We start from the raw sequence: 27,983 nt of genomic DNA, 5'->3' as shown, positions 1-27,983 counted from the left end.
AAGCTACAAGCTGTGTAGCGTAGTAACTCAAAATGTCCCGTTCTGACCAAACAAAACCGCCCACACTTGCATGTTGGGCCCGCCCTTTGGGCATCGCTCTGTGACGACAGAGGTTACAGTTGACCAACAACATAAACACTGGACGGGGAAGAATAACTACAACAATAATATAAATGTTTACCCTCAGGACGTTCTTGTGTAACACTATTTTCTCCAGCATGCGGTCTGGCATGGATTCACATGCTCCTGAATATTCCCCGTCGTCAGGCTGGGAATCCTCGGTAAAAGAAACTGTTTCACTTTCACTTTAAAACTGTATTTCTCCTTTAAACCAATCACTGTCCTCTGGGTCATACTGCCAGATCCAATGGCAGTCCTTTCCCTAAGCCCCACTTCTGGCTGCCATCTTCAGATTTTTACTGCACACTTCAATGTTGGGAGTCCTCGAGTTGCTCTCTAAGCTATTTTGTACTTTTTGCTAGGTTTTTCACTGAAAAGTTCTATTTTTGTTTCATCAGAGCCATTGTGCTCTTATCTTCATCGGCCGGCAACCAGGATCCTTTGACAAAGAAGTTGCACGCCCCCTCAAGGGCGATTGTTGAAGTTTCTGGAAGGCCGTCTTGGGCCTAGATCGGGCCCTCCGACCATAGAAGTGGAGTTAAAGGAGGGAAGACACTTTTCAGGCCCTGCACCCAATGCAGGCTAAAGAACGTCTTTGTGGAGGACAAACATCTAAAGTGTCTATACTGCCTGCACTCAGACCACAACAAGGATGGGTGCAAGATATGCCTAGGCTTCTCGAAGAAGACCAAGAAATACAGATATAGGAGGCTGGAGGCATGGCTCAAGTTGAGCAAGGCCTTTGACCTGTGCTCTGAGCAGGGTCATGCCTCACCCAGGACCTCCGGAAGGAGGTCGAAGTCCTTTGAGGACGCCCCATCCGTGGGAGTCCATGACAAGGCCAAGAACCGCAAGACCTACTCCGTCGGGTTTGCTGCTGATGCAGGTCCCAGATCGGATAGGCCGCGATCACCGTCCGCCTCCTTAGCCAGCCTGCAATCGGGTTCATCCTCAAAGAGGAATTCCTCCACCCCGGCCAAGTTACGGGAGAAATCAGAGGAAGAGAAGGACTTGCAGGCTCATCAGGTGCAGCAGAAGACACTGTCGACCGCTTTGTCAACATCCTCTGGGTCGACCGCTATGGCGAGTGGTACTGACCCGGCGAGGGTGGTCCCTACAGCACAGAGAGTGTCCCTACCTTCCAGACGGGACACGGCTGCTGAGGCAGCAGTGAAGGCTGCGGGGCACCCCTAGGGGAAGGAAAGGGGGGGCAAGGAGGCCCCAAAACACTCCAAGGTTTACATTCAGCCAGTGGATAGCTCTTCCATGGATGACGAAGACCAAGTGTCTGTCCATACAGTCCATGTGGAGGACGACGGCGCGGGGCCTAGCACTCCATCATTCCCTGTTCAGCCGAGGGGCATATCCATGGACATCCTGTCAACTCTTCACACCCTAGTGGCGGAGATCCAGCAGAGCCCCTGACCAGCCTCCATGCAAAAAGAGGAAGCGTCACCCGACGACGCCGCATCCGCCTCCTCCACCATGTCGGGAACCGGATCCACCAGCGGACCAAGATACACACATGGACACTGGTACGGAGATGGCCATGGAAACAGAGGATGTGGACTTCGTCCTGGCAGATGGCCAATCGCTGCACCTGGATGCCCCACATAGAGGCTCTCCAACAGACGAGGTGGGATCATTCCACTCGATCGGCAAGGCCTCCGAGCTGTTCCAGCTGGTGCCCGAGGAAACCAAAAAGGAGGGCTTCCTATATCAACGACGGGAGTCCAAGAGGAAGACGATCATGGCTGTACCCTTTTTAGATGACAATTGAGAGGAAGGCCTGGCCCTCATGAAGAACCCATGCACGGCTCCAACCAAACGGGACAGGATGGTGAAGAAATGCAGGGTACCGGACTCCGCACCCAAGTGTTTGAGGTCATAACTGTCGCCGGATTCTGTAGTGTCGGCCGCTGCAAGAAAACGCTCAGCCAACCTGGCATCCGCATCTTCAGTCCCTCTGGACAAGGAAGGGGAGAAGATGGACTCCATGGGGAATAGTCATCTACACGGCTCCATCCACGATCAAAGCAGCTAATTCTCTGGCTGTCTTGTCCGGATACGAAGCTGGGCCCTATCCTGGAATTCCTTCCCAAAGACCAGAAAACCGAGGCTCTCACCCTCTCATAGGAAGGGGAGGTGGCGTCGGACCATGCCATTATGGTGGCATGAGACATCGCCGACTCAGGCTTCCGGCATATGGGAATAAAGTGTTTGCCTTTGTCGGCAGGGATGGTTGAAGGCCACTAACTTTCATGCAAAGGTGCTGGACATGCCGTTCGACGGAGAAAATCTTTTTGGAAAGGCAGTCGTCGAATCCCTTGTAGCCATTAAGACTGACACAGAGATGGCACATTCCCTTTGCACTCTGCAGCAGCATCGCTCGTCGTCTTTTGCACCTCTGGAGGGGAAATCGAGTAGAACATCCAAGGATACTCCACGTCGTACAGAAAACCTCTGCGATCCTCCAAGCAGGAAGCCTACATGGGTTGCTCCAAGGCCTACGGTAGCGGAGGTCAGTGTCGCTGTCACCCACAGGGCAGGGCACCCGTGACCAAGCAAGTCTAAACTTGCCAAGACGTCGGACCCCCACTCGTGCACCCCGGTGGGAGGCCGGCTGACTAGGTTCGTCAGCGAGTGGAAGAAGATCACCACCAACAGATGGGTGCTGGAAACTCGCCCAGCGACACGTGTTGGCGTTCCATTGCAGATGCCCTTGTAGTCCACTGGTTCCCCGTCAGGAGCAGCACATCGTCAGCTCCTGGAAGAAGTGCGAGCCATGTTACGGAAAGGGCCGATAGAGCTCATTACCCAACGGCTCTGGAGTCTGTTCCGGGGGGGAGGGGGAGTGATTGGAGACCCATCCTAGTACGCCATCTGAACTAGTACCTTCTTAAACCCAGGTTAAGTAACCTGCCAACTTGGTCTGTCTCGCTCTCTACCAGTTTCTCTCCTTCTGTCCCATCTGTTTTATGTGCACCATGAGGCCTACAGGCGAGCGGTGCTATATAAGAATTCGAATAAAAAAATTTAGGATGGTCATTTCTTGACGTCGTTGGATCTAAAGGATGCATACTTTCACTTCCGCATCCACAGGAAAAAATCGAAAGTTTCTACGGTTAGTGGTACTAGGCCAACACTACCAGTTCAAGACACTACCATTCGGCTTAGTCGATCCCAAGAGTGTTCACAAAATGCCTGGCCCCGGTGGAGGCCCACCTGCATCTGCAGGGCAATAACGTATATTTGTACCTGGACGATTGGCTGATACGCACCCGCTCCCAGGAACTGGCCGACGAGCACACGAAAGAGACCGTCTGGCTGCTGACAGAGCTGGGGTTCTCCATAAACTATCCAAAGTACTGCTCAACGCCATCGCAGCATGCGCTGTTCCTTGGCGCCAGACTCAACTGTTGCCTTCCTGGTTTCACCCTCGAAGGAGAGGCTAGCGGCCATTCAAGGGAAGGTGCAGCGACTGTTGTCAGTAAAGACGGCCACGGTTTGGGCCATCAAGTCGTTGCTGGGCATGATATGATATATTTTATTTGTATCACGCTCATACACAAGTGTTTCAGAGCGCGACGAGGCAAGGGAGGGGAACAAGGCAGGACAATACAACGATCTTACTAGGCTCAGTGACATTGCGAACGCGCAAGTGCAGGGGAGAGGGAAGTGGGAAAGTGCAAGGGAGGGGGGAAAAGTGGAAAGTGCTGTTCAAGGGATAAAAACACAACAACTGAGTGCAGCCAGCAAGGTAGCAAGTGCAAGGTTTAAAGCGCAGACAAGGGGTGTCTGATAAGCGCAGGTATATGATATGTTATGGCATTTATAACACTCCTATACACAAATGTTTCAAGGCGTGACGAGGCAAGGGAGAGGAAAACAGTGGGAAGACAGACAACGATCCTACTAGGCCAGATGTCATTCAGATCATGCAAGTGCAAAGGTAGGGAGAAAGGGAAAAGAGCCTAGGGGAAGGGAGAGGAGAAAGTGCAGTACATGGGATAGAAGAATAAATAAGATAGATAAAAGCGGCCAAATGGTGGCAAGGTAAGAGCAGAACATAAGTGCTGGTAGGGGGACTGTAGGGATACAGAAAACAGTCCCTAGGAGTGGGGGTTGCCAGGAAGGCAGGGCAGGTATGCAAAAGGCGGCGCCTGGCACCAAGATCAGAAAGGGTGGCCAGGTAACAGTGCAGTTTCAGCCAGGAATTTCAGCCAGGGAGAAAGGCAGAGAAAGCAGAAGCAAAGAGGAAGGTTTTGAGGTGTTTCTGGAACCGGAGATGGTTCTCCTCAAGTTTCAGGGAGGCAGGAAGGCTGTTCCAGAGGGAGGCCCCTGCCGAAGAGAGAGATCGACCACCAACGCGTTGCTTGGAGAAGGACTAACCCTGAGGGAGTTGGAGGCAGATGAGCGAAGAGCCTGAGAAGGAAGGTATTTGGGAAGAAGGAGTTGAAGGTATTGCGGACCCAGACCCTAGAAAGCCTTGTGGACAATGCAAAGGATCCTGAATTTAATCCTTGCAGCCACTGGGATCCAGTGAAGAGATTTCAGGGCTGGAGACATACAATCCGAGGGCTTGGGGCCAAGGATAAGTCTTGCAGTCCTGTCCTGGATGAGTTGCAGAGAGTAGAAACAGGCAGATTTAGAAAGAGGCTGTTGCAGTGGTCCAGCCTGGAGAGAAGCAGAGCTCTAGAGACGGTAAGCTTCTGGGGAAAGGAGAGGAAAGGAAAAATACCTCGGAGGAGGTGCAGTTGGTAGTTTGACTTCTTAGAGATGTCAGAGATGTGAGGAGAGAAGGAAAGTATGGAGTCTTAGCCTCACAGGTGGGAGCAGGAAGACTGGAAAGGAGGTTGCGGGTGTGCCGATGAAGAGAATCTCCATTTTACTGGCATTAAGGCAGAGATCATTGGCGACACACCACTCCTGGATAGCAGACAGAGATGAGAGAAGGAGAGGAGGTGGCAGAGGGAAGCCGAAAACAAGCTGATGTCATCCTGCATTTGCCTCGTCCGTCGCTGCAGTTTGGGGATGCGACCCCTACAGGAATTCTTGGATGCAGATTGGATACAAGTGTCTGGGAGTTTTGTGAACAAGATCCCCCTCAATGAGGAGTTCCGGCAGGGGATAGTGTTGAGGGGTGTGCTCCCACATCGACCAGTGGACGGGTTTTCAAACCCTACCATGCCAGGAGGCATTCACCATGGACGCCTCTCTCAAAGGTTGGGGGCTCACACCGGACTTCTACACACCAGAGGTCTGTGGCTTCCGGAAGAGAAGGATCTGCACATCAACATCCTGGAGCTACGGCAGTGTTCTGGGCCCTCAAGTCTTTCCTACCGTCTCTGAAGGGCAAGGTGGTTAGGATCTTGACGGACAACACCACCACCATGTTCTACATCAAGAAGCAAGGGGTCACTCGATCCCCAGCGCTCTCCTAGGTAGCTCAGGGATTGTGGCACTGGGCCATCGGACAGGGGATGTTCCTAGTCCTGCTCCACCTGGCAGGCATCAAGAAAACCATTGCATACTCCCTCAGCATGGAACTGCGTGCCTGCCATGAATGGGAGCTTCATCGGGATCAGGTGGGCTGTCTGTGTGTCAAATGGGGCATACCTCTGATCGATCTTTTTGCCATGGTGGCGAACTCCAAATGCAAGATGTTTGCCAGCATATTCCACCAACCGAAAAGCTTGGGGGACGCATTGTCCTTCCCATGGGTGGGTCTGTTTCTGTACGCCTCCCCCCCCCCATTTCCTCTCCTGCTACGTGTGCACTGGGAACATTAACATTCATGAGCATGTTAATTCATGCCAGACCCATGCTGGAGAGCAATAGTTAAAGGTAAGTAACTTAAACCATAGGTCTTGGAGACTTGAGGAATTTCGGGGGTAGTTATACCCTAATGGAAAAGGGGCATACCATGTCTAAGCCTTATGTATCAGGCCTTTAAAATACACACTAAGCAAGTGAAACCTTGTCAAATATTGTCAGACACTTATAAAGCAGATATATACATTCATCATTTGGAGAAGAAAGCATATACTTCAATAACCAGTGGAACACAGGTAAGTACTTACCCACAGAATAGCTCCCCTAACGCTGAACAAGTGCTACCCTAAGTTGGTTTGGGGCCTTGTCCTCTAAAGTTTCCAGTTCCAAAGTTATACTTCACAGGTAGGTTTATTTGGACGATGCCAATATTTTTGAGTACATTGTAAAAGTAACCAAAAAGTAATTCAAGAAAAATTATCCTAACTGCACTTCACTTTTAAGTGTGTGTGCCATTGTAACAATACCAGAAATTCCCAAAGAGAGATGTAGTGTTTCAGCACTTATAATCTTGGGCACTATCACTTTCCCAACAATGAATTGCTAAAATACAAGGGAAGTAAAATGATGTGCTTTATTGTGCTCCAAAATCTTTTTTTTTTTTTTGGTAACCTATAGTTCGTAATAAACTTTTATTACAATTTTCCTCTCATTTCATTATCCGATTTACTCTAAACACAACATATCACATTTCACTACTGTTATTTTCTAAGCCCTGTAACAGCCAGGTCTTTCCATTTTAGTTTAACTCATGATTTTATCCATAAAGTTTATGACTGAACATGTTAGGTGCACAGAGCTCCCACCTAGTATACGGAACCACCAATCATCCATATCCATATTCATGTTCAGGGGAGCGAATTTTCAAAGATGCAGAGTTCTCAAGTCATTGAGCATAGGACATTCTGTTATTAAGTGTTTTATAGATTCTGTTTTGATCGCACAGTATCTGCATGCATCGTTCTTGGTAGCCTGATCGTGTCTCAACAGCAGCATTTCTTTGGTTTTAATGGCGTTCATTTGTAAGCGAAGAAATCCATCACGATGATGTTGTGACGGAAATTGTAGTAGATACATCAGCGTTTTGTTCAGTTTATTCATTGTAGGCCCGAGCTCTGGAGCTGTTACTAATCCTTCAAACTTGGCCAAGTTTTGTATCCACGCCCATTGTTTCAATTTTCTTTTTGCAATTTGCGGTTGCGCCACCAGCATATCGCTGTGTATGTCAGCAGCTTGCAAAATCGCCTTTAGTCCTTGGACCCATTGCAAAAGTATATCAGCATACGGTTGTGTGTTGCTTGGAGCGAGTATTTCGTACGCCGGTTCAGGATTTGGGATTATCATCTTTCTTAAGAGTGCCATTGATTTCCAAATCACGTTTACATATAGTTCATCTAATGCCAGCTTGTGTCTGATGGTCATTGATAGGTATTTTGGCAGCTTTAATACTCGTTTCCAAAATAACCCTTCCAATTTTGCCCAAATTCTATGGTCCAAGTTCCACCCTGCTTCAGAGCCGAAAGTGATAGCAGGTATTACCTTTTGCAAATAAAAGGTCTGTACTGGTGTTAGGGTGAATTTTCCGTATAGGCTATGTATTAGTGCACCTTGTAAAGCCAAAGTTTTGATGCGTCGAACAATGTCTTGCACCCAGCTCCATTCTCGTAATGATTTATTAATCAGGACCCCTAAGTATCACTATTTCTTCGATTACTGTATTGTCGATCCTCCAACGGAAATTTTTGTTTTTGGCTCCTTTTAATGGACCAATTTTCATGATTTTTGTTTTGGTGACATTTATTTTTAGATCGTTGTAGTTCATGTAATACTGCAGCTTCGTAAGCAATCGTTGCAGCCCTATCTGGGTAGTGTCAACCAAAACTAAATCGTCGGCATAGGTTATGCAGTTGATGTGGTGACCATTGATCTTTGGAGGGAAGCACTTCACGTCACTCAAGACCACAGGCACATCAGCAATGAACAGTTTGAACAGACATGCAGCAATGGGACAGCCCTGTTTGACTCGCTTTTGCGTCTTTATAGCTTCTGATAATTCTCCTTTTTCATTTATTCTTATTCGGATTGATGTCATTGTATGTAGGGCTTTTATTGGCTGTAAGACACTTTCCGGGCAGTCCCAGTTTTTTAATTTCTGCCACAGCATTTCGCAGTTGATTGTGTCAAATGCTTGGTGCATATCAATGAAAGCTAGGAAAAGCTTTGACCTTTTTTCTAGAGCTTTCAGTTTTAGCATATTTACCAGTGTCAGATTGATCTCAGTCCCAACGCCTTTTGTGAATCTAGTTTGTCGACAGTCGGTGATTCCTTTCTTGATTCCCCAGGCTGTTAATTTCTGCTGCAAGAAGTTTGCAAATATCTTGCCAATTGTGTCAAGTATGGCAATCGGGCGATAGTTGGCTGGATCAGCCCGATTGCCCCTCTTGAAAATCGGGACTATTATCGCTGTTGTCCATGAAGCCGGTATTATTCCAAGCTCTGCGATTCTAGCGAACAATTTTGCAATAAAAATTGACCACTCATGTTTGTTTGTTTTAAGCATAACGTTGGTAATGCCGTCCGGCCCAGCTGCTCGCAAATATTTTAGCTTTGCAATTACGGCACTTATATCTTCGGCGATCTCACTGCAGTCCCATCTTGCCGCCACTGCCTCCTGTGCTGGAGACATTATTTCATTGCTCTTTGGAAAAAACACTACAATAAAGTGTTCTCAGTCGCTTTCAGCCACCCCACTAGCCATCCTGTCTGCTTGATTTCTAGTGCAGTTGTTCAAGGTGCGCCAAATCTCTCTACAGTTGTTTGATTTTATTAGTCCCAGCATAACCTCGCCTCGTTCTTGATCACGCAAAAAGGCGAATGCTTTAACCCAGTTGCAATATTTTTGCTTCCCTTGTTTAATGGATGCGAGGGTACCCACGCCCCCTTGCGCTTTTAATTTGCGTATTTCTTTGTACGCCTTCTTTTTTTCCTCTTTTACCTTCATACTACATTCGTGAGTATGTATTTTGGTTGTTTGTATTTTCAGTAGAGATCTCTCCTTTTGGCGAGGAAGAAGTGCAATGAAGCTCCGGCAAACTTGTCCAGCTTTTGGAAATTATTGGTCAATAGGGTTATTTGTTTGTCGCTTATTCTGAGCCTATTTCGCCCATTGTTTACCTCCAAATTTTGGACCAATATCGATGTTTCTAATTTTTGAGGTAGGGTCATGGCCATTACTAGTGTGTCATGGTCACTGTTTGTCGGTGTTGTTCTCAAGCTCACGATTTTGTGCCAATATTTTTTTGATAGCCAGATATAGTCCAGTGTCTTTTCATAGCAGGTGTAATTAGGCGGTATGTCGCCCTTGACCTGTCCATTGGCCATGTCGCAGTCACGTGCCTCCATTTCGGTTTCCCATTTTGCTCTTCTTGAATGATGATTTTGCCCTTCCTTCCTGCTCTCAATGATCCGGTCTCTGTTTGCGTCGAACCATGTAATGTTCATGTCGCCACATACAATTATGAGAAGGTCATGGTGAATTTGTTGGTGTTTGTCGATAATCATCATTACAGATGACACAAACTTTTCTGAAGTTATCTGAACTGGGTTCCAGTACACATTAGCAACAACTGCTGCAATTTAGAGGTTTTGTCAGTAGAATGTTGCATCAGCGTGCTTTGAACAAAAATGTTTGGATTTTCAGATTCGTTCACTTCGAAGTTTGTCCCAATCGTTAACATGCCTGAGAATGGACGGCGCTGGGAGTTTTTCCCTGCTGGATTTAACAAAGTCACATAGCCATCTTTCACCGGAGGGCTTCTCAACCATGTTTCCTGGAGGCATATTGCGAAGTTGTTACTCAATTCCACAGGAAAATCGTCATGTAAATGTCGGAAACCTCATGTGTTCCAGGATATCGATGTGGAGGACGCTTCCACAGAGCTCTGGTTTAGCTAATGATTTCTCCCGCCAGTCTTACTTTTGCCAGGTGATTGTTGTGAGTTTGGCAGGCTGAGTCCCAATTCTGTCCTTCCCTCACGAGCCATGCTCCGACACCACGCGCCTTCATATTAACAGAATACCTTCAACAAGGTATCTGAGCAACAGGTATCCAAGCGCGGCTTGCCTCCCCAAGACAAGCTCGCTGCTCCAGCACAATCTGGGACAGACGCTCTGTCCACCACTCACTCAGCTCGAATGCACTAAGACCCAAACTTTCCCAATGGGCTAGCGCGCTCACCGAAGCTGCCGGGCATTGACCCTGCCTTCCCTCAACAGGACCCCGCCCACCACGACCACCGTGTACATCCACACGGCTGGGAGCCTCTCCACCTTGATCCTTCAATACCAGACATGGGCTCCATTATCCAATGGCCTACCCAGGCCCATGCCCACTCATCCTACAGGCAATCTGGCCCCCTAACAATAATCCAATTGCTTTTCAGGGCCCAACAGGAGCCACGCCTGCCCAAAAGACAGCCATCATAACGGAACCAGGACCCCACAGGGGGCTCAGGAACATTGACATTAGGTAAGAGGCTATCATCCTCACTACAAAACTATCTATTCATGGACTGCCACCGCCAACATTCTCCTTGCTAACTTACCTTTTCTTTCTCCTACTTCTTCCCCCCTCTTGAATGCAAACCTCACAACAATGTTTGTATGTACCATTTAACTGTAAACAACGTTTCACAATCAATTCACTTCACTTTAACACCACTTTTCATGTACCTTAATAACCTATGTCACCAAATGTCACAAAACACATGATTTTTTTAAATATTCTTCAGCCTTGATGAAGACCCCCAAGGTCGAAACACGTGTCGGCTGACCAACCAGGCGCACAAATGCCATCAAGTGTATATGGCACTTACCAATGTACTACGAGAAACTATCCAATACTATCACCAATAAAAGCAAAAAATTGTATCGTGCTAACTACTGCGTTAAAGCAATTATTTGCTTCACTGAAGCAAGATAACCAGGAGATAACCTACTTCATCTTCATATTGCACTTGTGCTGCATTATTTGTGTGTGGGGTGTGCAGCAAACTTCCTGCTTCTGCCATCTGGGTCCAAGCTTAGTCTTTTTTTGCTGGAATTTGCGATGCTCTCAGTCAATCGCTCTTTCATTATTTCAAAGTCTGCTCTTAAGACGCTCTGTGAGTCTAGCTTCCCGCCCGGCAAGGTCAAACCCGTCGAAGTGTGTGCTTGATTCTCTTGGCGGAACTGGTACCATTTTTGTGAGGGGCTGTGGGGTAATATTGTTGTTCTTGCTCGGCGCGTCAGTGCCGATTTTCTCCAGCAATGCTTTCATGCCTCTCTCAGGAAGCACAGTGTTTGTTTTATTAATGTTACTTTGCGTCTCCATTTTAGACCGCTTCCCCGCGACAAGTGGCTCTGTGGCAGCGATATTTGCGATGTTTGTGCTGCCCGCCTTTGTTTTCTCTGGAAAAGTGAATTTTAAAAGTTTTATGTCCGTGTGGGTCAGGGGCACTTCCATCTCCAGCAACTCGGTGTCAGTTACATCGAACGGAGATTGGAAGGCAGTAATGTTTACTTAAATCACGTTCGATCTTGCATCCGCATTTTTGTCTTCATTCATATCCATGTTAGCGTTTGCCTTCATGTTGGATTCACCACCAGCCTCAGCCACCTCGCTAGTCGAAGCCTACCCCTCAGCCCATGGGGCGCTTGCAGCAGCGTTAGTGAATACGTCCTCGACATTGGCATCGACATTGGGAGCTACTGCCGCATCGAGTTTCATTGCCGGACTTGTTGGCCTCGGTTGCTGTCTTACGGCGTGCAGACTCTCCGTAGCAATTTGCACAAGGGTTGGTATGGGTGTTTTTTGGGGTGTTATTTGTGGTTCAGAGCTTTGGGAGCTTTGGATTGTTGGCAACAAGTCTTCCCACTCCTCAGGCTGCCCCCTTGACCAGTCATAACCCCCCCCCCCAAAACCCCTGTTAGTTCTAACACATCACCTTGTTGGCGCAACATGTTTTCATTCAAAGCACAGTCTCGCAATTGTAAAGATTGCTTTAACTTTGAGCGTGTCTGTGGCCCAATTTCGGCCATATGTTGGTGCTTACCTCTGCTTTCAGCTGCAGACTGCTGCAGACTGAACTCTGCGCCCGAACTCCAGGAGTATTTAAAGGTGGTACAGGTTGTTTTCCTTAAAGGTGCACACGCCCAGGAGACACAGAAAAGCAAGTTCAAATTCCAGTAGCCCAGTAGCTGCAGCTCCTCTCACCAACAAGACTGCTGCAGACTGAACTCTGCGCCCGAACTCCGTGCTCCAAAATGTCAGGACAGGAGTCTAAACGTAGCAAAAGGAAAGAGTGTCCCTTAGAATTCTATGAGAGAAAAGCAGCACAAAGAAAATGTTGCTTTAGATTTCCTTTCCTAACCACTGCCAAATTGTTTTTTTTTTAATTCTTCATCCCTGGAACTCCTCTTCATCACCAAGGCTCTCCTGTTGGACTCACTCTACCAAAACTCCAGAAACCTCTGCTTGGAACACTGTTGCACAAAAAGTAACACTTTACCACCAAAGACTGCCACAAATTTACACTATGGAGCTCCCTTGTTCCCTTGTAAACTGCTGCCCTACTTGAAAGCTGTTTACATACCTGTTACTGCATGCTCTTTTCTAGAAAGGATTTATTGAACTCCATAGATCTCTTCTGAATACCTTTTGCTTACACGTTACCTGTAAGTGTAGTGATTTTTCTCTTTGACCTTTCTTATATATAGATTGTTTTTTTTTTTAAATGAAAAGTCTACTATATTTGTTAATCCAGCTCCTGAGTCAGACCTGTTCTCCTCCAACAAGACTACCAATTGCAGAGTCTAGTGAGCTTGAGCGACTCCCTAGCAGTACTTCCAAATCCAGAAACCCTTGTGTTGGAGTATGGTACATGCAACCCACCAGAGAGGTATGGAGCAGCTAGCATCCAGTGCGCAGAACCTTGCTCGCTGTGGACCAGCAATTAAGACCCTCATCTGCCACAGAATATGAACTCTGAAGTTGACTGTTTGCAGCAGGTCACTATTGCGAGACATCAGTGGATCCACACTCAAAAAGGGGGTGGGACTGAAATGGGCACTTTATGATTGCCCATCTGTGTGCTTGGAGAGCAAGGCAGAGATTGTCACAGGGAAGAGAAGGCTAAACATGCATGGGAAGAATGGGGAGTGTGGGTTGTTGGCGTGAGGTCAAAGGAGGATAAGGCGGACCTAGAGACCAGGCATAGGAAGGACGGTGGAACGAAGCATTGAAGAAAGCGGCATGTAGCATATGCAAGGTGAGGTATTGATATGTGAGAGGAAGTGGTACTTAGCTGTGGGTGAGTATGGTGAGTGAAACTAAGTGGCAGTGTAGGGGGGATAAGTGAGGCTGAGTGAAAAAGGTGATTTAGAGATTGAAATGAGTGACTGTAAGAGGAGTGGTGGCAAGTAGTGATGGTAGGGGTTGGTGGGGATTGTGTGGATTTTCAGAATCGGCCCTGTGGACAGATTAAGAGTCCTCTCTATTCTTGTTAACGGAGAAAGACACTGTCTAGCAAAACTCTATCTTGGTGGTTAGACTGAAAAGAAAGCCTTAGACTTGGGAAGTGTGAGGGTGGTGTAGGGTTAGTTAAGCACACACAGAGCCCTCGGTTTAGGAAGAATTAGACAGAATGTACAACAAATATTTATTTAGGCCGTAGACACACTTTTTTAGCAATCCAAACCACAGGTAAGTAACACACTAAAACATTCACTACTGCCATATGCACATTCACTATGGTGTGCTCTGCTATGAGCACTAACGCTTCACTTTTAAACAGTTAAAGCAATTTAGGATAATGTAGAGTAGTAAAGAAAGTGAATAACAAGAAACAGGTAAGTAACCATCAGAGAGCTGTTATATTGTACATAAAGGAGTTCGAAACACCATACAAAGCATTTATAAAATAAGGCACTATGTCTTTAAAAAGTCCTTCCCTAGTTAGAAAAGATGGATCCTTGAGTCACAAGTCACAATGTAGTTCTCTTTAGAAGGCCCAGAGTCTTTTTAGAGTCTGAACAAGAGGTAATAAATCAAACAGGTAGTTTGTACAATTCTCAAAGGTAGATCACAATTGAAGAAGAGTTCTTTGCAGACCCTTTCCTAATCCAACCACCTTAGTAGAAGCCCTGGGGAGGCTACTTGACCAGAACACCACCATTCATGGTCTGGCAAGTGAGAGTTATGCAAAGGTCTTTATGCATGTTAAACCCTATGGAGGTGTAGGGGGGTGGCAGACCAGGTATGTTTACTCAGACCCTGTACTCAGATCACTCAGGGACCACTGTAGAAGTCCCTGAAATTGCTGGGAGCTCTTTCCTCATACCTTGGTTCCATTGAAGGAAGCCCAGGGGTCTTGGGGGCAGAGATCACTTTTGGCGTTGAGTTTATGGATCCGGCTAGTTCATGGTTCCATGCTCCGATGAATCGGTACTGAGCACTTGCATTGAACAGCTGGAACCTCGAATGAACTGAAGAAAGGACCACCCCTATGGTGACTACCCCAGAGCACTACCAGGATGTGATGCAGGCACAAACAGTGATGGCCTCTCTGAAGAAATGACAATTATGGCAGAAGCCAAGAAACTGGTCTTGGAAGGCCCCTCTTCATGGTGAAGATCTGCAACTTCCAGGAAATGCTTCTTGTTTAACAAGTTGGGGATCTGCAGAGGCTCAACCCTGGATGACAACCGATGCAGCAAGGTATCTGTTAAGCCCACAGGATTGTTCCAGGATGCTTCTGTATTCTTCCGAGGGCAGTGTCCTCAAGCACGGGTCGGGACTGGGTGTTCCAGCAGTCGAAGCACTGATGAAGGCCTTCGGGAGATCAGCAAAGGAGCAGGGCGTTGCCGGCACAGTTGAAGAAGGTGCTGCTGGCTGGCTTCCAACCATGAGTTATAGGTCTTCAGCAGGATGCTCATCTTCAAATGGGTCTTGGCTCCAACAACGATCTGATGAGTGGCTGCAGGATTTCCCCTTTCATCCAGGATTCAAGCTGGAGAAACCCACCAATGGTAAGGATCCATTCCATTTAAACTGGCAAAGGCTGTCCAATCCTGGACAGCCTCTGGCCAGTACATCTGCCCAGCTTCCGGCATACTTTGGCGTGGATGTGGACTGGGACCAGACAGTTCCATCCCCCATATCCGTCCAAACACACAGACCAAGCTTTCCTAGGGAAAAAAAACCTACTCTATATGTAACATTAGGCACTGGGAGAGCAGGAAGAAGGCCAAAGTACAAAATGGCCTAAGGACATGCAAGAATCTCATGGCATGGCCATGGAGTATTTTTACTCTAAATGGCATTATGTGGTAAAATGCAGAAGTGCACAAGACCATAAAAAAGAAAATGGTAAAAAAAATCTGCTACGACTGACCCTTCCTGGACACGTCACGTTAGCAACCAAAAAGTTACAAATAAAGCTAAAGGGGCAAAGTGTGCCAGCCTCACTTAACAGATAGGCATGTGTGCATGGAAAACCAGTATTTTATTAAGAACAGTGCTCTTCTGCACAGGTGTAGGGACTGATCAGTGCTCTCAAAACAGATGAGTTTAGCAATGCCAGTGGAGTAGTTTTGCCTTCCCTGGCCTCAGTCAGAGCAGGTTAAAAACAATAGCAAAAACGTGGGTATTCCATTGATGTCGATGGCTGGTAACCAGTAAAAAGAACTTCTTTCCGAACCGTAGGGGAATGGAGGGATGGGAGTCTAGAGAGCAGTGGACAGTAATGGGGAGTAGAGTGAGTGAGGAGAGGAGCCAGTGTAAAGTGTATTGGAGAGGGAAAGGAATAATAAGCATGAGTCTGAATAACATTGGAGAGAGAGAGGGAGAATAAGAGCAGGGCGGAGAGTAGACGGCAGGTAGAGGACAAAAAGAGCATCCGGCCGAGGAGTGAAGGCGCGTCCGAGGAGAAAATAGTGTGTGACCTGGGTGGTTGCAAGGCACCACTTTCTGACATTCTTCTTGTGGAACTCCAGGTTAGGTCCACATGACAGACTCTAGAGGGAGTAAGAAAGATAAGGGAGTTGCATTCAGGCGCTCACCGCAAGCCAGCCAAATCATAGATAGTATGGGTTACCGATCTCTAGTGACCACCTTGGGATTTAGGGAAGCTTGGGCTAGAGTGGAGGGAGACCTGGGGAAGCTGAGCGAGGGGGTGCTGCACTTACTTGGACTCTTGAGGCCCTCCTTGATAACCGCTTGATCTTCTCTATTCTGTAACAGGGTGGCAACCAAGAGTTCATCTTCAAGTCTCCAACACATACCCCAGTGCATGGGTACAACCTAGTGCTACTTTTGTGCACAAAAACGTCCAGGACCTGTTATGCAAGGGCTCCATTGGTGGAGTTTCTCACGCCCAAACAAACTAGCTTTACACCATGTACTCCCTGTTGGTAAAATAATAATAAATACAGGTTACTGAGAAAGCCAAGCTCCAGGATGGTCGCCATGCATGGCATTTAAGACGAAATCCTATTTTTGGTGATTCTAGGGCCCCATTTTAGGCTCCCCTAACCTTTGTGCTTTTTCCGTTCTATTTTTTGTGGGTCCCAAACTTATTTGTGGGGGCCAAAGCGACTTATCCTAGTGTCAACCCTGCCATTGCAACCCTTTGTCCTTTTCTTAAGGTTCATTGTCCTAGTGTTCCTCTTGGACACCCCATGTTTTGTACTAGGGTGATCATATCACTGTACATTGGTTTTAGAGAGTAAGTTGGTGGCAGCTGTAATTTAATTGTGGCTTAACCGGGGGTGCGCAAGCAGTTTTACCTCCTTGGTTGCCCAATGAATCTTTCATTTTTGATAGCCACTGGGATGCCCCTTTTTATTTTTATTATTTTAGTTCTTCTCTTTGCCTTTTAGTATTTTAGGGATTCCTTTGTTCAGGGCATCCATGAGGTAGGCCTATAATGGCAGTTCTGGTCCTTCTACCTATCCGGGACCGTGTCCCCATCATTTTACTGTTCGTTATCACCCAGGTCTCCTGCCTTGCTGTGAGCAGCTGCTGCCGCCTGAAAGCGCAGTAGGACCCCACTATCCACCATCATCTGAATATTAGGCCATCCTGGGTATCTTGCACCCCTATTGGGGGACTGTTTTCTATGACTGCAAGCCTTCCTGTGCCTGCTGAGCCATTGGAATCCCTGATTGTCTGTAATCTTTGTAGACATTCCAAAGTTTCCAAAGGTAATAGAACGCTTTTATAAAATGCAAATGGAAGTCCAAGTCATTACAAAGTGCTTGAAAATTCTCAGAATTTACTTGCAATGTGCATGAACAAATACCAACTCCTGTTACCCACTCAAATATGTTATTTGAATGTCTTTCTTTAACTTGTAGCCATACAATCACCATGCTACAGTATCTTTCCGATTGTGTGGAATTGTTCGACAAGTTAAACCAATAAGACCCTTACTCATGGGAATGTTTTTACTGCTTGCATTTTAACAAAGTACTAGGAGAAATCATTCTTAAAATTCTCCAGCATGGGGTCTGGCATGGATTCACATGCTCATGAATATTCCCTGTCAGGCTGGGAATCCTAGGTAAAAGAAAATACTGTTTCACTTTCACTTTAAAACTTTATTTCTCCTCTAAACCAATCACAGTCCTCTGAGTCATACTGCCCCCATCCAATAACAGTCCTCCCCCTGAGCCCCGCTTCTGGCAGCCATCTTCAGATTTTTACAGCATGCTTCAGTGTTAGGAACAGCACGCTTCAGTGTTAGGAGTCCTCGAGTTGCTCTCCGAGCTATTTTGTAGTCCTTTCCAGGTTATTCACAGAAAAGTTCTATTTTTGTTCCATCGGAGCCCATGTGCTCCTATCTTCATCGGCCGGCAACGGGGATCCGTTGTCTGTGAAGTTGTGCACCCCTCAAGGGCAGTTGTTGTTCGAAATTTCTGGAAGGCTGACTTGTGCCTACTTTGTGCCCTCTGGCCATGGCAGAGGAGAAAAAGGAGGGGAGGACCCTTTTCAGGCCCTGCTCCCAGTGCAGGCTAAGGAACGTCTTTGTGCAGGACAAACATCAAAAGTGTCTGTACTGCTTGCACCCAGACCACAAGGATGGGAGTGCGATATTCCTGGGCTTCTGAAAGAAAACTAAGAAAGACAGGTATAGCAGACTGGTGGCATGGCCCAAGTCGAGCAAGGCCCCTGACTCCTCCTCCGAGCAGGGTCATGCCTCACCCAGGACCGGTCAGTCTGAAGAACGGTGTCCCTATGGGAGGAGGCCAATGTCCTTTGAGGATGCCCCATCCATGGGGGTCCAAGACAAAGCCAAGAACCACAAGGCCGATTCTGCCGGGTCCCAGGTCGAATAAACCGCCATCGCTGTCCACCACCTCAGCCAGCCTGCCATCGGGTTGGTCCTCAAAGAAGAAATCCTCCACCCTGGCCAAGTTAAGGGACAAATCAAATAAATAGAGGCCAGAGGAAGAGAAGGCCTCACAGCAGGCTCACCCGGCGCAGCCAAAGACAGTGTCAACTGCTTTGTCCGAATCCTCTGCGACGACTGCTACGGCGGGCGGTACCGACCCGACGAGGGTGGTCCCTACAGCACAGAGTATCCCTGCCTCCCAGGTGCAACACGGCTGCCGAGGCAGCAGCGAAGGCTGCAGGCACCCCTGGGGGGTGGGGGGAAGCACCAGTTCACATCCCTGTACACAGCCCTCGGGAGGGAAAAGGGGGGGGGTGAGGAGGACCCGAAGCAGCCCTCCAAGGTTCCATTCGATCAGCCAATGGACGTCTACTCCACGGACGACATTGACCAGGCATCAGTCCATACAGTCCACGAGGACAGTGGCGTAGGACCTAGCACTCCATCATTCCCTCCACAGCCGAGGGACATAACCATGGACAGGATACTCTCCACACCATAGTGATGGTGATCCAGCAATGGTTGCCTCCAACTCCGGTACCTGTTGTACCGCAGGCCCCTGACGAGCCTCTGTGTAAGAAGAGGAAGCATCACCCGATGCCGTCGCATCAGCCTCCTCCATCACATCTGGACCCGACTCCACCAGCAGACCAGCATACACACATGGACACTGGAACCGACGAAGATGAGGACTTCATCACCGTGGACAATGAATCTCTGCACCTGGAGGCCCCTCATAGAGGCTCTCCATCAGACGAGGTGTGATCATTCTACTCGATCTCCAATGCCTCTGAGCTGTTCCAGCTGGTGCCAGGGGAAACCAAAAAGGAGTGCTTCCTATACCAGCGACTGGAGTCCAAGAGGAAGACTATCATGTCAGTTCCCTTTTTGGACAACATTTGGGAGGAAGGCCTGGCCCTCATGAAAAACCCATTCATGGCTCTACCCAAAAACGAGAAAGGTTGGAGAAGAAATACAGGGTGTCGGACTCCGTCGCCAAGTGCTTGTGGTCACACCAGTTGCCGGACTCGGTAGTGTCTGCTGCCGCAAGAAAACGTTCAGCCAACTCGGCCTTTGCATCATCAGTCGACCCGGACAACGAGGGGAAGAAGATGGGCGCCATGGGGAAGAGAGTCATATACACAGCGGCATCCATGATCAAAGCAGCTAATGCTCTGACGATACAACTTGGAGCTTTTTGATACAAGTTCGGCCCTATCCTGGAATTCCTTCCCAACAAGAAAACAGAGGCGCTCGCCCTCTTCCAGGAAGGGGAGGTGGTATCAGACCATGCATTTTGGTGGCAGTGGACGTTGCTGGCACAGGCTTCCGACAGATGGGAAACAGTGTCTGCCTTTGTCGGCAGGGATGGTTAAAGGCCACTAACTTTCGCCAGGACGTTCATGCAAAGGTGCTGGGCATAGCCTTGCATGGCAAAAATCTGTTTGGGAAGGCGGTCAACGAATCCCTTCAAGGCATAAAGATGCAGACGGCACGTTCCTTTGGCACTCTGCAGCAGCATCTATCGTCCTCTTTTCGCTCTTCCAGGGGAAAATCGAGCAGATCATCCAAGGGATACTCCACATCGTACAGGCAACCTCCCCGATCCTCCATGTAGGAAGCCTACAGGGGTCGTTCCCAGGCCTACAGTAGTGGAGGTCGCTCTCGCCCACTGGGCAAGGCGCCGGCACCCAAGCAAGCCTGAACCGGCCAAGACATTGGGCTCCCAATCATGCGCCCCACTGGGAGCCAGCTGACGAGGTTAGTCAGTGACTGGAAGGAGATCACCACCGACAGATGGGTGCTGAACCCTCACCTAGGGACACACCTTGGAGTTCCAACTCGGGTGCTCCCATATTCCACCGGTTCCCAGTCAGGAGCAGCACATCCCTTAGCTCCTATAAATGCAAGCCATGTTACAGAAAGGGGTGATAGAGCTTGTTCCCCAGATACTTTCTGGTCAGAAAGAAGACGGGGAGGGTTTGAGGGAGTTGGAGACCCATCCTAGCCCTACGCTTTCTGAACAAGTACCTCAAGTGCCAAAAATTGAGGATGGTCGCGTTGCAATATGTGCTCGGCCAACTCGAGGAAGGGGGATTTCTTGACTTTGTTGGACCTAGAGGATGTGTACTTCCATGTCCCTATCCACAGGAAACATCTGATGTTCCTACGGCTCGTGGTACAAGGCCAACACTACCAGTTCAAGGCCCTACCGTTCAGCTTAAAGTTGGCCCCATTGGCGGCTCACCTCCGCCTGCAGGGCATACACCTATACCCGTACCTTGACGTTTGGCTGATAGGTGCCCGCTCCCGGGAACTGGCCGACGATTACACAAAGGAGACTGTCCGGTTACTGATGGAGCTGGTGTTCTTCGTAAACTATCCAAAGTCCTGCTTAACGCCAGCCCAGAACACACTGTCCTCGGCACCAGACTCCACACAGTAGCTTTCCTAGCATCCCCTTCAGAGGTGTGGCTAGTGGCCATTCAAGGGAAGGTGCAGCGACTGTCTGCGAAGACAGCCACGGTTCGGGCCATGAAGTCATTGCTGGGCATGATGTCATGCGTATAACTCGTCCGTTTCTGCAGGTTGCAAATGCGGCCGCCGAGTTCTTGGATGGATACACGTTGGATACAAGTGTCTTGGAGTTTTGCGGACAAGAGCCCCCTCAACGAGGAGTTACAGCGGACGATTGAGTGGTGGGGAGTACGCTCCCACATCACCCATGGGATGGGATTTCAAACCCTGCCGTACCAGGAGACGGTCACAACGGACGCCTCTGGAAGGTTGGGGAGCTCACACCGGATGTCTGCATGCCAGAGTTCTGTGGCTTCCGGAGGCGAAGGATCTGCACATCAACATTGTGGAGCTACGTGCAGTGTTCTCGGCCCTCAAGTCTTTCCTACTGTCTGTGAAAGGCAAGGTGGTGAGGATCTTCATGGACAACACCACCACTGTGTTCTACATCAGGAAGCAAGGGGGCACTCAATCCCCAGCCCTCTCCAAGGAAGCTCAGGGCTTGTGGCATTGGGCCATTGGACAGGGGATGTTCCTCGTCCTGTTTCACCTGGCAGGCGTCAAGAACATCATTGTCGACTCCCTCAGCAGGGAACTGCGCTCCTGCCACGAGTGAGGAACTCCGTCAGGATCAGATGGACTGTCTATTCGTCAAACGGGCCAGACCGCCAATCGATCTTTTTGCCAGTTACAAGCTCAAAATGCAAGATGTTTGCCAGCAGATTCAATGAACTGAGGATCATTGGGGATGCATTCTCCTTTCCGTGGGAAGGTCTGTTTCTGTGCGCTTTTCCTCCGTTTACTCTTTTGCTCCGTGTGATCAACCCACTCCCACAGTGTTGGTGCAAGATGATACACATCGCCCAGGCGTGACAGAGGCAGATTTGGTATCCGGACCTACTCAGCCTGTCAGTGTTGGCTCCATTCAAGTTGCCGGTACTTCCGGATCTGCTCACCAGAGAAAGAGGCGCAATCCTTCATCATGACCCAGGATCTCTGACCCTGAAGGCATGGCTTCTGCAGCCTTAGAGCTTGGGGGTTATGAGCTGCCAACGGACTGCAGGGAGGTCCTCGCCAAAGCCAGGGCGTTGTCGACACTAAAGTGCTACAGCCATAAGTGGAAGCGTTTTTCTTCCATGCTTGCTTACCTTTGCAAAAGCTGGTCTGACTCGCATGTCCATCAAGGTACACCTGGTGGCTATCTCGCGCTACACCAGATCCCGGGAAGATCCTCGTTATGGTCCTACAGACTAGTCAAGGAGTTTCTGAAGGGGCTTTTTTGATCTCTTCTGCCAGTGAAGGCCGCTGTCCAGGCATGGGAACTCAACGTAGTCCTGAGAAGACTCTGGGGGCACCCGTTGAACCTATGCATCGGGCCCCACTCAAGTTTCTCTCTTGGAAGGCGGCATTCCTCGTGGCCATCACCTCAGCCAGACGAGTGAAGGCTTCCATCTCAAGGCGGCTGTCCACCTGCATCATGTACGATCATCGGCTGGCTAACCGGCATCTGCCGGGCTGTCCGAGAGCCCACTCCACCAGAGTGATTGCTGTGATGATGGTGTTCCTTTCTGGTGTGCCCCTGCTCTACATCTGCAGGGCTACCGCATGGAGGTCCACACAGACCTTCACAAGGTTCTACTGCGTCGACAGGGGTTCCAGGGAGGAGTCAAGAGTTGGTCTGGCAGTGCTACGCAACCTGTTCGCTTGAGGTGAGTCTGTTCCAGGGGTGAGTGTTAATTGCTTCTGTTGAGCCTTGCCACCTCCTGTGGTTGTGTAATGTGTACTGCTGTGTTTGTTATTCATGAGCATGGCAATCCATGTCAGACCCCATGCTGGAGAAGGTTTAAGTTACTTACCTGGAACTATTGTTCTCCAGCATGGGTCTGGCATGGATTCACATGCGAACCCGTCTGCAGCTCTTCTTGGTCATACTGCCACTTTATGTGCTTACCAAATCAGAAAATGGCTGCCAGAGGTGGGGCTTAGGGAGAGGACTGTCATTTCATGGGGGCAGTATGACCTAGAGGACAGTTATTGGTATAGAGGAAAAATACATTTTTAAAGTGCAAGTGAAACTGTTTTTGCTTTTACTGTGGATTCCAGAATGACAACGGGAAATGTTTGAGCATGTGAATCCATGCCAGACCCATGCTGGAGAACAATAGTTACAGGCAAGTGACTTAAACCTTATACTGCCCTTTCACCAATCAAATGTTTTTCTTCTCGTTTTATTCAATTAACAGGTGTCACAGGAGTTATAGAAGCCGTTAAAGAGATTACGCTGGACAACAAGGTATTGATTTTTTTTTTTTTAGCATTTTCACTGAATCTTTAGCATATGCACATTTATGATGACCACGTCCCTATGGCTGCATAACTCGCAAATTGACATTAAATACGTCTGTATCCATGAACCCAATTCTTGAAAATACATGAGCAGTGTAGTTTCAACGGCCATCTTGTTTGCACACCACATAAACAGCTTTGTATAATCGAGTAGTACCTTTCTAAACAAGCTGACAACCAGTAGGCTTTCTTTGGTCCACCTTGTGCTAGCTGTGGTCCAGCAGTTGAGGCCAACTCTGCAAAGGGTAGCAGGATTAATGAGTAGGTGGTATCACAGTTTTGCTTTAAATAAAATAACGGACGCACAGAGGTATTATGAAAATACATTTTCTTTCAAGCCAAGTAAAGATTTTGGATTCAGAAAGTCTGAGTGTTGTAAGCGCTGGCCCCAATTTTTAATAACAATTTTGTAACTAAAGGCATACATTCATTTTGGATAATTGATTAGCCAAAATTGCTAAAGAAAACATTTTTGTTTAGCAATCCAACTTAAATAATTAGTAATTTTCCATATAATTGTTTCAATAGAAGAATGCGCACACTCACTTATTTACAACCCTTTCAAAGCATCGAAATATAAATGAGCAGGAGGTAACAGTGGCTCCTGGGTATCTTTGTCCTCTCCCAGTAAGGCACTACCACAGGGAATAAGGGGCTTAATGCATATATTGCCTGCAGGACACAATTCTAAATTTCATATGGTAAGTAAACTAAAGTTTTGTCCTTTTTTTATGCCTATGACTTCGGAATAAGGGGCAAGTTAAGAAGCATACAACAATTCTAACTTCCATTGAAGCAAACAATAACATTTTGTACATTATGTTATGACCCATCATGCTTTAAAAATGTTTGTCTTCTGATGGTATGTGTTGGGTAGAAACCTGTGCAGTTCCCTCTGGGACCACTGCAAAAGATTTAAGACTACAGGTGTTTGGCAGTAAACCCACTTGGTAGTAGTCTGTACCACACAGATTCACTTGGTAGCTGTGGCTGAGCAGTCAGACTTCCCTCAAGAAGAGTTAGGCAGTATACAGAGTATTCACAATAGGTCAAAAGAACACAGTAGAACAAGTAAACACTGACCAGGGCTTGGTGTAAAAGAGATATAGTTATTTATTTAAAACCACATCTAGAAAAACACCCAGGCACTAATAGTAAGCAATTCAAAAACACGGTCACTAAAAGATATACACTCCCTTAGAAGAATATTAGACAAGTAAAGCCCCACTTATTTTCAGACAGCGGTGAGCGCTTAACGTAGATGGCACTCTAATAATTCGTTTTAAAAGGGAGAGAAAAGCAGAGAATAAATTGAAACAGATCCCAACACTTTTTCACGAACACAACAAGAGAGGAAGGCAAAGTAACACCGTGAGTTTAGAGTCAGTAGGCCGGATCCACTTTAAGAGGATCAAAACGAAATGTGTCCAAGGTCACACGGTTGCAGTGTACAAAAGTCTTGTAGCGGTTCAAAAAGGAGTTGGACCAAAATAAAAGGGACCAGTTAGAAGGTCAAGGTGGCCAGCCCAGTCCAGAAGGTTAAAGGGTTATTATTACCTTGTAGCAATCTTTAGAAAGGGAGGCCTGGCGGACACAGTACCTTAAAGTGGTGAGAATACTCCAGCGGGGGCAGTTGTTCCTGGCAGCGGATGCAAGTCGGTGCTTCGTCCGGGGGAAGAGAGGATCTCGTTGGGGAGGAAGACAGGAGTCAGTTGCACTGCCAGGGAAGAAACCAGCCGCGGAGTTCTCAGTTAAAAGGAACGGTCCTTTAGTTCGCGGTCCAGTGGTAAGTGGCTATCCAGTTGCCGGGGTGCTTGGCACGGGCAATTCGACCACAAGCCGGTCTGGGGTGCGAAGAGAAGAAGGTAAACTGGTTGTGCCCACCAGTCAGGGGAAGAAGCCTCTCCAGCCGGGAGATCTTCCCTGTCGTCGGGAAGTGGTGAGTCGGTTCCGCAGGGCTCCACCGGTGGTGTCGTCGTGGTAGGTCGGCTCTGCTTCTCCCTCGTCGGATTCTCAGGTCCTGTGGCGACTTCTGAAGTTCCAGTCCCCAAAGCCCTGCTTTTATGCAGCACACCCCCATTCACTCAACCTAGCTGTCAATCAAACATGCTAAGTGGTGAGCCGGCCGGCTCACCACTTGGGCCAATCGAACAAGAGTGCGACTCGAGTTACCAAGGTAACTCAGTCCAGGGTGCCTAAACCCCCTCCCAAACCCCCTGTGGTACCCAGACAGAGTGGCACCACTTTTGGAGGCTTCTGTGGAGAAGCCCGCCAAAAAGTGGAACAAAGGGCTCGACTTGGGTTGGAGTCACAGAAGAGAACACAAACTCCATTTTAGAATCGAGTCCTGGCAAAAAATACCAACCGGCGAATTAATATTAAATAAATAAACTGGCGGTATGTTCGAGGCTATGAGAAGTAAATAATTAAAGTTGGTAGCCTCGAACAATGGGAAAATCCCATAGGGATATATTCGCGGTCGAATATAAAAAAGTAGTATCCACTGCCACCAGCCAAAACTCGATCAGGGGGGACGGAGACGTGCCCCCTCGACTAACAGACCCCGGGGCAATCGAATTGCCCTGACCAGTACGTCCACAATATGATGGTTTGTTCTGGTTTCTGTTAATAATTTGGGACTAGTAAGGCCAATGGTGACTTTACATGCCCTGGGAGCCAGTAGTCAGTCCCAGGGTATGGAGTCTATGGTGGGGTGTCACTATGACACCCCTGTGTTACTGCACGGAGGGTGCTGTGTAACACACATAGAAAAAAACACATGAGACCCTATGGAGTAAAGGACCACATAGCCCATAAAACACATTAGCAGTCAAAGGAACACCATAAAGAGTGGGAGAAAAAGAGTCTCACTCTTGGCAGGAGAAAAAAACAAACTCCAGAAATCCAGCAAAGCTGCTGGGGGACTCACTAGGTTAGGAAATTCAGCCTAAAGAGAGAATTCTCCCTAACAGTATGCTCCAATTCTCCTTTACAAAATGCAAACTTAATGTCTCATTGATGCCATGTGTGTAGGTGCCAGCTGATATGGGGAGTTTAGTAGTAGCTGCGGCAAGTTAATGAGGCTCCTCAAAGCAGGGATTGAATTGTCTGTACTCTGTTGGCAGGAGCCAAACAGAGCACAGACAATTCAATCCCTGCTTTCCATTACATAATTCTGCCTTCTAAATTACCTCTTGCACCAATAGGAAAGTCCCCTCTCAATTGTAACATCTTGGTTTTCTTTGGTGATGTTTGGGGCTTATGTAGGTGCAGTGAAACATTGTGGCTCATGGAAATAATTGCAGGGTTGCTTGTGCAGCGCTTGCCTGCTAGGAGCAACAGGAGCCCGGATGTTAAGGTTGCTTCATAGGTTCCTTCCACAGCTGCATGTAGCAACAGGACACACACCTATGAATCATATCAATCCTCATGTGCCTGCCTAGGGCACTAGACATTCCTCAAGAAAAAAGCGGGGGGTGGGAGGTGAACATTATGCACAATGTGTTCCTGTTCCGTCTGTCGCCTTCTGCGAGAGTTGCCACACAGACGTTACCTCTCAAAGGTCAGGAGGCCCAGTATTAGCTAGCATGGAGAGGTCCAGAATTAGCCTAATAGCTGCAGCTGTGGCACATGTGTTTAAGTGATTATGGTAAACTCGTGCAGCAGCAGAGCTCTACGCTAAAACCACTTGGCTAAATCTAGCCATCTTTTAGAATTTAATAAAGTATGACTGCAGCATTATTTTCCCTTTCTTGAATGAAAGACTACAAGTAACAGAATGCAATTCATGTTAAGTTAAAATTGAGCTTCTTGGTTTTGTAAATACTGCGTGGTGAGGTTACCTGGCGTTATAGTCCTTATTTGACACTGGCATAATGCTGCGTTGTGTGACGATTAGAACGTGAGGTACCAGGAAAAAAGCTGAACGCTTTTTGGTGTGCCTGATAAAGCAATATTGAAAACAAGGGAGACAATTTAAAAGGGCTTTTTTTGTGCACATCATTTAATTGTCTTTGAAGCAAGATGTATATTTGAGTGGCAAACTGAAGCTTTGTGGGGGCTTCCCTAAGCGTGAGGATAACATGCACCCAGTATCACTAAAACAGCACTGGTTATAATCCCAATGAGTGGTTGCTAACAAAGAGCCCCATCCCATTTAAATGTGTTCCTATAAAAACAAAGGGTTAAGTATTTGTGCATTGTGGGGCTCAGACCCAGTGAGACTGACTGGCGTTGGGGTGTGGTGGGATAGGATTTGTCTCCGGGGAGTCCTTGGGTGTATCGTCAGTGCCTTGCACAGTAAAACTCTTTCTGTGTGCAACCTGTTCTCTTAGCAAACCGTGGAACTGAGGCAGAAATGTTTCCACTATCCAGGGGCACTGGATAAATCCCTACACTCTGCCAGGCATGCATCGCCCCATCAATCTAAGGATGCAGCACTGATGACATTTATTCAAACGGGGTACAGGGTATTGAGGTCATGCGTACGGAAGTCGCTGCAAGTGCCAGTAGTGCTCAAAATCTGTGAAGTATCTGAAGCTGGAGAGGTAGTCAGTGTCCCAAATGCTTCATCTGAATATTATTTACAATCGATCATAATTCATATCTTAGTTAAAGCACTAATATGTATGTGCCTAGCTGCCCATATCAGGGCTTCTAATAATCTGGCTAGCTGCAACAGGTGGGGAAGGTCACAAAAATGTTCTGCTGAAGGTACCGACATATGTATTGTGT

The 27,983-nt window shown here is 47.8% G+C and overlaps 1 protein-coding gene across 2 annotated transcripts in view; it reads left to right on the top strand.

The window, feature by feature from the left end:
• Positions 1 to 27,983, top strand: part of ATG3 (autophagy related 3) — an 888,364-nt gene that overhangs the window by 301,580 nt on the left and 558,801 nt on the right. For both annotated transcript variants that reach the window (XM_069636485.1, XM_069636484.1), the window contains one exon: positions 23,147 to 23,196. In XM_069636485.1, the coding sequence (XP_069492586.1) occupies positions 23,147 to 23,196 (50 nt within the window). The remainder of the gene's footprint in view (positions 1 to 23,146; positions 23,197 to 27,983) is intronic.

Source organism: Ambystoma mexicanum, chromosome 7p (assembly GCF_040938575.1).
Source record: "Ambystoma mexicanum isolate Mex_15411 chromosome 7p, UKY_AmexF1_1, whole genome shotgun sequence".
Taxonomy (NCBI): domain Eukaryota; kingdom Metazoa; phylum Chordata; class Amphibia; order Caudata; family Ambystomatidae; genus Ambystoma; species Ambystoma mexicanum.
This window is presented reverse-complemented; position numbering and strand designations above follow the sequence as displayed.